At 39.1% G+C, this 11,211-nt stretch overlaps 1 protein-coding gene across 14 annotated transcripts in view; it reads left to right on the top strand.

Annotated features, from left to right (window-relative positions):
- Positions 1-11,211, top strand: part of WNK1 (WNK lysine deficient protein kinase 1) — a 97,468-nt gene that overhangs the window by 43,658 nt on the left and 42,599 nt on the right. For all 14 annotated transcript variants that reach the window (XR_010027495.1, XR_010027496.1, XR_010027497.1 and 11 more), the window contains exons 5-6: positions 9,803-9,891; positions 10,891-11,110. Coding sequence is in view for 11 of the 14 variants with exons in the window: in XM_063153896.1 (XP_063009966.1) it covers positions 9,803-9,891; positions 10,891-11,110 (309 nt within the window). In the remaining 3 variants the exon portion in view is untranslated. The remainder of the gene's footprint in view (positions 1-9,802; positions 9,892-10,890; positions 11,111-11,211) is intronic.

The following is an 11,211-nucleotide window of genomic DNA, read 5'->3' as shown; positions in this document are numbered from 1 at the left end:
ATAATTGTTTTCTTTACCTTACATGACTTGGTTTCTTGACCTGGTTTAAATAGATATGGAGATCTTTCCTATCAACCTTTCTAGTGAAAAAAAACTTGGAAAAAAATCAGTGGAAAAGTAAAAAAAATCAGTGGAGGAAACCCTCCAACAGAGAAGGTGATCTTTTGTGAAAGCAGGTATTGAAAGGCTACAAACCTTCAACCAAGCACAGAAACATTAATTGGAATAAAGGGTAAACTCTTGTATTCCTTCAAAGAAGAAACTCCTGGCAGTAAAGTGTGAAATGTAAAAACAATATTGCACATCATGTTCAGCCTTTTGAGAAGACTGAGAGGACCTTATCAATGTCTGAGTATCTGAAAGGAGGGTGCCAGAGGATGGAGCCAGGTTTTTGGTGGTGCCAGACTATAGAACAAGAAGTCATGGGGAGAAACTGATGCACAGAAGCTCCACCTGGACATGAGGAAGAACTTCTTTCCTGTGCAGTGATCATGCACTGAACAGATTGTCCAAAGAGGGTGTGGACTCTCCCTCACTGGGGATATTCCAGAACCCTCTGGAGGCAATCCTGTGCCCTGTGCTCTGGGATGGCCCTGCTGGAGCAGGGAGGTGGGAGTAGATGACCACTGTGGTCCCTTCCAGCCTGACCCAGTCTGTGATTTTGTGCTGTTTGCACAGCTAAGTCAGGTGCTGCTGAATTTGGAAGGGAAAAGGCTTATTCAACTGAATTATTTTCTGAAAGTAGCTCACTGTTCAGCTTCAAAAGCTTTAAGATCACAGCTAAATTTTTTTTGTCAATATTGATGTGAAACAAACTTGGTTTGAAGTAAAGGGAGCTGTTTCTTTCTTACCTTGCTCACTGATGGGCCTGGATTGTGTCTTGGTAGTTTTGAACAGGATATGGTTTTAAGATCATCAGGAATTGAAAGGAGTGGAGGATTGTGAGCATTTTTTGAGCTGCATAAAACCAATTGTAATTTAATTTCTGAAATGTAGTAGTAATGCAGAGTTTCTAGATGTATTTTTAGAAACCTAAATAAGTTTGCAGAATGTGGGTGAAACACTGTATCTTTAAAAATTTGGAAGTTTAAAAGGTATCTTTCAACGATCAGATCTCTTAAAACTATGATCCTAGCATTTAATATTCTATCCTGTACTGACATCCATTTAGTTCTTACATTAACTGAGGTTAATTTAACAAGAGATGGGAAGGTGGCTCTTAAGAACAAGGAGGTGATAAGTGTTTTTAAAATGCCTGGCTCTGCAGTGTGGTGAGAACCATTATAATTCTGTGATTGGTGAATCACTGAAACATTCCTGTGGGGAGACTGATGGTTCAATGTTATTTGTCATAGAGTGCCACTGGTTAAAAATACTGACACTAAGAATGCATAGGCTGCTATTTCTTGTCCTGCCAGCTGTACTGCTATAGTTGCAAGGGGTAGGAATGGGATAACTCCAGCAAAGTCTTCACTCCTATTAGAATGAGTCTGAAAATAAAAGGCATGGTGACTTTTGGTGCATTGTTGGAATTGTGCACTATTTTTGGTGTGTGCAACATTACCTTTAGGCCTTTTAAGTAGAAAATCCTTTTCTAAAGGCTAGTTCTGATACCAGATGGGTTTTATGGCCCATGTTACATCATTATTTAAATTCAGTTTGAAGTCCAGTGGAACTAATCTCTGCTTTTGAGTTACTGTACGTGAACTTAAAAATGAGTGCCAAACAATGATTTTCTACCAGAGTGGGAGCAGATTAAAGCAGAGGGTGCAACTAATGCAATTTTATTTTTCAAAAACATGTTTTCCATACTGAAAATAGAAGACAGACACTTCTAGTGTTGTGTCACTGTGGCATTTCTAAATTTATATAACTGAAATGTATGTCTAGGCATGTCTGGTTTTGGTTTTTTTGAAAGCCATTTTCAAGCTGAAGTCCCAAAAAAGCAAAGGGTCACTGAGCTAGCTCAAGGTGTTCATATTAGAGGCAGCATCTCTGCTTCTAAGGGTTAGGTGAATGAACTGTATGTGACAGGTGAAACTGGTCTTACCTTTATGCTTTTGTGCAAGAGTGAAAGAGTTAATACCTGATCTACTTGTCCAATCAGACTTTGTTTCAGAAGAACCTCTGTCCTCATACTGTGGGTTTCTTAACAAGGCTCTTTTCACTGTTGCATGCACCAATATGGTAATTGTTAGCCAGATGTGCACTGAGAAACTCTGTCCTGGTTACAAAATCTCCTGTTCTGGAGCTTGATTGATATATTATATACATTAGAATTGCTGCAATTACTGTTGTGATTAATTAATAACTTTTTTAAAAACTGAAACAATATTCTTAGCTTCACATTCTTTGGACTTTTAAAATAAGCAGATACTTTATTTACCTGGTGGCTCTGAAGAGCAGTGGACTTCCATGTCTTGAGTAAAAACTTTAATTTTTTTGCTGGGCTGGATCACTTGCCAGGGGGGTAGCTCTGAGCTGTAGTATATATTCTGAGTAGTATATATTCTGCAATAGTGCATAGCATTTTAGTATTATCACAAATACAGTGGGTTTTGACTTCAGTTACTGCCTTTGTCTTGAGAGTGCTGGAAAGGCTTGAAGGCAGGAATTTCTAAGAAGAGTTGTGACTAGTTCCTGTTCAAAGTTAAGCATGTGAAGTAACAGAACTGTACCCTACTGGAGCAGTCTTGTAAGGCTTTGAATGCTGTAAAGTCTCTGGCTTTAGTAGATAAAAGTACAGTGCTGAGACACTGACAGAGAAGTTGGTTGAGTAGGCAGTGTCAGTATTCTCCAGTTCTTAGACTAGCAGATCACCTGTAGGATATGTATGTGAAGGTGGTAGTGAGCAAAGACTGCTCATGGAATGAGGAGTCTGTTTTATCCTTTTCACCAAAACTTCTCTCATACAAATTTAACTTCAGGAAGAAGTAATTAGTTTGAGTGTGTAAATGAAGATACATCTTGTGTATATAACAACTTGAGTTCTGTACATCTGTCAATTTGTTGTTGTGATTGACCTCTAATTTTTTTGTTAATGCCTCAAAATGTTTTTGAAGTTAGGTGTTAAATTAAAGAGGAAGAGTATCTAAATTGCAGCAAGCAGGCCTGTGTGAATTCTATAGCATTGCCATTGTCTTCACAGTGTGATTCTGAACTCAGGGCACACATGCTTACCTGTTGGTGTGGAAAAAGTTAAGGATCATGAGACTTAAATAACTTACACACCTGTACTGCGGAGGATGAAGGCCAGCTGGTTAAGGTGTTTCAGTGGCATAGAGCTCTGAAACAGATGAGATGGGAAATTTTGATGTGGGTGATGGTAGATCTGTCAAGTTCAAGAGGTGTTGGGTTCCAAATATGCAGTTGTTGTTTTTGATCAGAAGGGGAGAGGGCAAGGCCTGTCCTGGCCTGAACAGTGCCTCATGAGCTGGCTCTGGCTCACTAAAGCTTTCATCTGCTCCCACTGCTTGCATTGCAGTAATGCTGTTTACTCTGCTAGGATACTGATCTGGTACGGAGTTTATTCTGCAGGATTTACCAATTTAATCCTTGGCAGAATTATCAATTGTCCAGAATTAATTGCTATGAAAACACTGACATCAGCGAAACTAAATTTTTACTTCTGTTTAATATGTTGCATTTCTGTTTCTTTAAAAAAAATTACTCTAGTTTGCTTTTTAACCAGAGCAAGAAAATCCATCCTCTGTAGGCAAACCATGTGTCTCTTGAGCTGAGTAAATGTTAAGCTGAAGTCTTTGTTTTCATTCTATGTATTCAGTTCAACTGGGGTGAGAATTATCAAACAGTTTCAGGTATATTCTGTGTGAAATAAGGAAAGAAATAAATCTGAAAGATTGTTCCTAGAACAGGCAGCAGGATTGAGATGAATGATTAGAGGTGGTGAAAGGGTTAAGCATGCAGGTTTTGAGGGCTGGGTAAGTAACTAATTGCAGGTAGTGAAATTTAGGAGATCACGGGGTAAACCAATTTAAAGGCTATATATACCATAGCCTGAGGGCTTCTTTGGGACTGGGGGAAAGAGGTTGGATCTTTTTTTTCCACTGCAATCATACTCTCTCTAAATTCCTGAATTAATGGTTTGTGGCAGCCTGAGACTGGCTCAAACTAGAGTGGCAACAGCTTAGCAGAAAGGAAATATAGACATTTTAATTACTTTGTTTGTGTGATTTGACTTTGCTGCTGGTGCTATTAGCTTCTGGACTGCACTGTTAGAACATTTTGTTTGAGAAGATCAATCAGTTACTGTAGAATTCTTTCCAGGCTCTTAGAATTACAGCATCTTTGAAAAGAGCCAAGCAGGGGTTATGGTTCTGCTGGGACAGGTAGACTTGACTTGTCAAAAGCTGAAATGTTGAATGTTCTTTGCAGGTCATGCTCTGTACCCCAGAAAAGTGTAGCCTTAATTGTCTGGAATGTTGCTTTTGCAACGCTGATGGTGTATACTATAAAAACATCACTGGTATAATTGTGGTATACTTGAGGAACTGAATATGTTATTTTAGAGTGAAAAGTGATCTTGATAATTCTAAATTGCGTTTTATAACAGTTCATCAGCACTAGCTTGTCAAAGTTCGTTTGCTAAGTTCATCTTTAAAATGATATATGTGATTTTTCTTAGCATTGCTCCTTATGTCCTTACAATAAAAAAACCCAAACCCTGAAGCTATGGCCAGCTCATTTGATTAATAAACAGGTTTTACAATGGTTGCTTGAAACTGGGTATCAGAAGAAAAAAAAAATTGAACTTCAGGTTGAGGTCTGAAGTCTAGCAAGAGATACTAGAAAATACAACTCTGGATTAATCCAGTTTGTGAGCATGTGGTGAAAACCAAGCAACAATGCAGCTTTCTAATGTTGTCCAGCAGTTTAAAAATCACCTTCAAATCTCGTGCCCTTACATTAAGGAGAAAAGAGAAGGAAGTCAGATGTTGTTGCCACAGGTAGCAAAATGCATTATGCTGTTGTGGTTCTGACTTGTGTTTAGTTGGGCTGAGTGGCAGTCAGCTGTGCGTGTGCTGCTTGTAGCCCCATGGAAGGGAGAGGAGGAGCAGCAGCTGCCTTCATTCCCCTGCACAACACGCTGAACAACTTGCTTGCCCTGGTCAAAGAGGAGCTTGTGCAGCAGCAGGAGGGAACTGCATGATGATCACACTGCCAGCCTTCAACTCCTGCAGGAAACCTGGGTGGAGAGTAGGCAGAGCAGCCAAGTGGGTGGGTGGGGACAGGCAGGAAGGAAAGGATCCCTCTGCTGTCCCTTCTTCCTCCTCTCACAGCTGGCTGGGCAGGCAGAAAGGGACCTGCTTACCTCTTGCTCTTACTGATTCTTTCTAGTCAGTATTAGAGTGACAAAAGCAGATATTGAGCTCAAATCTCTGCAGCCTCATGTACTGGACTTGGAAAAGAACAAGAGATGTCAAGGAGAGAACCATGCTCCCTTCTAACCTTGATGTCTGCTTTCCTTCTGCTGTGCGTTAAGTCCACAGCCCAGTGGAGTGCCATCGGAAAATAGCACCTTGCTAACTGTGGCGTGTGTGGCTCTCTTTTCCTGATGGATTTCACAAAAAGAGAGATCTGTCCCATTTTTGTAATTGTTAATTCCCACTGTTGCTGCTCTCACAAGGATTGTGCTAAAGAGGTGAGTAAGAATTTCAGCTCTGTCAAGTGCGTGTAGCCACAGGAAAGTATTTTGGAGGTGAATCAGAGTTCTCTACAAATCTTTTGAACTGCTTTACATTTGCTTAGCTTGGTTCTTTAGCTTTTAAACTTGACTTTACTTTTCCCCCTGTAGTTTTTTAAAATGTAAATTAAAATCCTGACCATCAAGGCTGGAACATTAATTGATTCTGCTATTTTCCACCTATGGTTTTGTTCCAGATCTAAGCATTTTTTATTAAATTTAGAATGTCTGAGGGTATGTAATACTTCATCTGCCTTCATTTTGATTTGTTGTAGAAGTTATACAGCATTGATTGTACCTTCTCTAATGAAGAAAACTATATTTTCAGTTCTCTAATGAAGTAAAAGATATGTTCAGTATCTCTTGCATTAGAACAAGATGTTAAGCTACTGACTCAGTAATCTGGTGATCTAATTAATGCAAAATATTATGTATTTCTAGGCAAAAAATTATGCAAGAGTTCTAGATAGCTTATACTTTGGGGTTTCAAAGTTTCCTGGAAATTAAGTGTTTTCAAGAATACCTAACTTGCTTTTAGTTCATCAGGTAACTTTTGATTATGTTGAATTTTGGAACATATTTTTTCACCTGGTTAAAATCTGATAAAATCACAAACTTTGACATCTAAGATAAGTGAAACATGAAATCTCTTTTATGCTTAATATGCAAACTGTGACTTTTTAGTTTTGTATCTTTGGCTACCTACATAAGCATCCATATTTTAGAGGTATTCTCAAAATCTAAGTGTTGAGTGATTTTTTTTTAATTGGTGCTTCTTTCAAAATAAGCAGTTCTGCCCTGACTGTTCTGTAAGCCCGAGAGTTCAAGCAGCAGTGTAGGAAACTTCAGCTCACTGGAAGCTGCTGCTGCCTTTTTTGGTTGGATTTGTTTCAAGTCTGATACTGTCTGATAACAGTCTGATGCTGTGATTTGGTTCATTATGCAGCTGTATTAATGTGTTTGCTGGCAAAATAATGGAAATTACACTGGTGGGGAACTGGGAAATGGAGAAAAGGACACTGTTGCTTTCAGCAGCACTGTCAGCTTGTGCAATTTTAGAACAGTAGCTTGAGAAAATGTTGATTTTTCATGTGTGCCTGTTAGACCTGTCTGTTCTTTTTTTTCTTTTGCAAGGGCTCTTTCTGCTGTTTCTTTAGCAAACTTGTAAATAATGCTAGTGGGATTTGGCTGTTTAGTTCTTAATGAACTGCCACTGGGAAATGGGACTAGTAGATTAGGATTTGAGTTGTCCTGTGGCTGTTCTGAGGGGCCCAGGACCAGCACATAGCAATGTGACCATTTTTAGTGTGGTAAATCCAGGAAACACTGCATTTCCTTGAGTGCCTTTGGGTTCAGAAACTGCTGAAGGTATGCTTGGCTGCCCAGCTCGTGCAGTCTTAAGAACACATCAAGGTTATGTGAACTTCAGGGCCTGGTCTCCTTTGAGTTTCTGTGTGATGGCAGATTAAGGTGTGGAGGCAGCTCTGGTTAGAAAAGATTTCACTGATTTATTGAGTTTTAATCATTTATAGAACCCCTGTCTTGTTGTATAAAATAGTTTGACACTTCCATTGGTGCTTGCAGAAGGGAACAAAAGGGTTTAAAAAGCTGATGAACTTCAGTATCTGGAGAGTGCTTGTCCAGAGCTGGAGAGGAGGCTTAGGCAGCCCTTCTCATGGACTGTGGAGCAAAGTGAGAAATAGGGAGCTTCTTGAACACAGAATCCCAGGCCACAGTGTGATGTTCTCCCAGATTTTCTGAGGAGCAGTTGGAACATGGAAGCTCTGCTAAAGGGCTGCAGGAGGTTCACTTTTTAACTGTACTCTTGGTTTGGAATTCAGGAGTATTGTAAAATGCTCCTCATGGAAGGGCCCGAAGATTTTGGACAAGTGTTTAATTTCTTTCAGCAGTGAGAAATGCAGGGTAGCAGACTGAATTTCTGATTTTAAAATCTATCCTTAGCTTTAACTTTTCAGGCTCTGTGCAAGAACAGAGCATGTGGTACAATAATTAACAAGAAAAATCAAATCCTGGCTTTGTTATGCTGATATTTTTCTGTACCAGTTGTCTTCCTCATGTTAGCTTTTAGTTTTCTGAAATGAGATTGTCACAGATCTGACATCATCCTTCTGCTGCCACAGTGTGAATGAATGTCAGTGCAGGCTGGTATGTCTGAGACTTGAGCTATTTAAAAGACTTAAATGTGTTAAACTTGGGCAAATTTAGATGGGAATGTATGCAATAAGGAGTTGAATAATTAATGCATAGATTACATATGTCATACATTTAATTATATAAAAAAAATTCTTAATTATATATAGAAATATCTATATTCCATACATAAACCTGAACTTCTGGGACTGTTTTAAGTGTGGTCATAATGAAAGGTGCCACCTTTGACAAGTCAACTGTATGAGCAGAGTTTTATTAATCCCTTTAGAGTGGAGAGCTCTGTGTCCTGCTTGGAAGCTGGAGGTGTGTAAGGCCTGGTTACAGTCTGAAACCTTCCCATCCAGACTTTTAAGTCTGATGTTTTATCACCTGGGGCATTGATTTTCTTAAGGCTTAATAATCAGCAAAGCTTCTGAAAGTGTTCAGCTAATTCATTGGCAGACTGTGGTTCAGTGCTTATTCTAGTCACAGTGTAGTCTGCAGTTCTGTGAATTTCAATTGCTAGAGTTTCACAAGGGCGAATTGTAGACCAAAGAAATAGATAACCTTCCTGTTATAACAGCATACTGGTTCTTATCAAATCAATTGTTTTCTTTCTACAGTGTGGGGTTTTTGTGTTGGCTTTTTTTTTTCTTTTAAGAATTCTGACTACAGGGTCGGTAGGTGCAGAGACTGGGATTTAAACTCAAACTTTTCTGTTTCAAGGGTTGTTTCCTGCTCACAGTAGAGGAATGGGGAAAGATCATGTCTTGATGCAACCAGTGTTTTCTAGGATATTGGGAGAAGTTTCTGTTTAGGGCACAAATCACAGTGCTTGTACTGCTACTTCATTTATTTCTGTTCTTTAGAGCTGTGGTTTTCACTTTGTGTTCAGTTGTCATTCAGCAGTGACACAGGGTCAGATGTATCAGGTGTATAATTTCAGGATTGTTTAGCTTAAAAACACCAACTCTGTTCAAACATTTGAACAGCATGTCTTCATCCTCTCTCATTCTGCTGTTTTAAATACAGAATTTGAAACTAAAGGCTGAATCAAGTAAAATTGGGTTGCCAGATTTTGTTGTGGACCATTGGCCCCAAAATACACTTTTGGCTGTGATTAAGTGATGAAGCTTGGCTCTCTGCCTGAAATGTTTTTCAGAATTCCCAGATGGTCACATCTCATGGCATGTTTTACAGCTTTGGGTGGTTAATCTCATTTAGGTTTTGTTTTCCTTTCCCCCTGTAGTTTAGAGTGTATTGGAAAAAGGGTTGCTGTGTGTTGTTGAAGGGCTTTTGTACAGCCTGTATTGTAAGCTCATTTTCCTGAGCTCACAACAGCAGTGATGCAGGAGTGTGGGTTGGGTGTAGTAGGGCTTTGGGGGAGAGCTAAGATGCTGGAAGGTTTTTGGTTTTTTTTCTTAAACATTGGGCAAGTTATTTAATGATCCATTCAGATTATCCTGGGCTAAGGTTTTTCCTGTAAAAACCTTCTTCATATAATGGCAGATGGGAAACATTTTGGGAAGCAACAGGATGCTTTAAAGACTGTTAAATTAATGTGTGGTTTCTGGCATTAGTGTCACATAGGAACCATTTCCTTCCATTCTCAGTCCGGTCTGTGTACTTCCCTCTAACCTGCACAACTTCCATGGAAACTAAAAGGTTTCCTTTCATACTTCATATGAAATTCCTATCATAACTTGAGCACCCAAGTGCCAGTGGCTTGTGTTACAGAAATGTAACTGGGAAATGGAAAGGGGTGTGTGTGGAACATTTGCAAAAGTCAGTAACAAACAAATGAGTACTGGGGTCAGACTTTGCCTTAATTTGCCCTAGTTACTTAGGTCACTTATCTAGAGAGTAAAAATAGGTGGTTTGTCAGCACAATCAAAACTTAAATCAAATGGGCCTTGCAGTTTCTCAGTTGTTGTTTGTGTGTTTCAGGGTGTCAAGCCAGCCAGCTTTGATAAAGTAGCAATCCCTGAAGTGAAGGAGATTATTGAGGGATGCATTCGGCAAAACAAAGGTGAAAGGTAAGTACTTGCTTTGCAGGTAAAGGTACCAGCTGCTGTCTGAGGCCTTTCTGTCCTTTTGATGATACCAAATCCACTTAGTTCCTGGGGTCTTTGTTCTGGTGAAAGTTGGGATGCCAGTATTATTTCTGCAGATTCTGATACTTGGTAGATTCCTATTCAGTGATTGTTTAAGAGGATTAAGTGTCAGGAAAAGTGCAAATGCCATAGTAACCATCCATGTCAGTTTATTCAGAAATTCTGTTGCTTTTGTTAAAACTTTGACCTAATCAGCAGAGTAGTGGGGGACAGTCCTTCTGGGTTTCCAGGTGTTTGGATTGGTTGGTTGTTCTGTAATCCTTTGGGTTTTTTTGTCCCTTTGATTCTTTCGGTATGATTGATCATTTTGACGATTCCAAGTTATAAATTCTTGTTGCTCATTTTTATCCACATTTTCTGCAAGAGGACTTCTACTTCAGGTGGCTAACTTGCACTATTATAAGAAATCTGTAACTCTGCTGATGGCTTATTTGTGGGATTTGTTTTCCACTTTTACATGGTTGTTGCTTACTGATTGTCAATTTCAGACTGTTTCAGCTTTGTCCACCCTTTATTTGCCCTCTGTTCTGTTCAGAACTGGTTTTGTTCATGGATGTTTATTCATCCCATTTTACGAACTCTTGAAGTTTTACATCTGATGGTGGTGTTGTGTAGTTTCAGTTCTTTTTCTTGTTTTTAAACAATTTAGTGGTTTTTTTCTCCTTTGAAGTTAATTTTGTTGTTGCACATCACTTATTTCATTTAAGCTGTTAGCTACAATTGTTAATGATGTGTTTGTAAATCTCTTTTGTACCTTCAGGATAAAGCTTCTAATTATGCCAACAGAATGCACATAAGGTGGTTCAAAACAGCATAAAACTTAGAGAATAAATCAGGGGAGCATCTGTCAAGGTTATTCCTTAGTATTTTATGAAATCCTGAGAGCTGAATGTGCTTTCTACATTCTTTCCCAATATCTAGATATGCTATTAAGGACCTTTTGAATCATGCTTTCTTCCAAGAAGAGACTGGAGTACGGGTAGAACTTGCAGAGGAAGATGATGGAGAAAAAATTGCCATTAAACTCTGGCTCCGAATTGAGGACATCAAAAAACTCAAGGGCAAATATAAAGATAATGAGGCAATAGAGTTTTCATTTGATTTGGAAAGAGATGTCCCAGAGGATGTGGCACAGGAAATGGTAAGTGCTGGTGGTCTGACAAAGCTCTGGAAGTAGTGTTGTTCTGTGCCAGTGGGTTGTGGTCTGTCAGCCTCTGCTTTTGCTGTTCCTGTCTAGAAATA

The sequence above is a fragment of the Melospiza melodia genome, chromosome 4 (genome assembly GCF_035770615.1).
Source record: "Melospiza melodia melodia isolate bMelMel2 chromosome 4, bMelMel2.pri, whole genome shotgun sequence".
Classification (NCBI taxonomy): domain Eukaryota; kingdom Metazoa; phylum Chordata; class Aves; order Passeriformes; family Passerellidae; genus Melospiza; species Melospiza melodia.
Note: the sequence above shows the minus strand (reverse complement) of the source record. Positions and strands in the feature narration are given on the sequence as shown.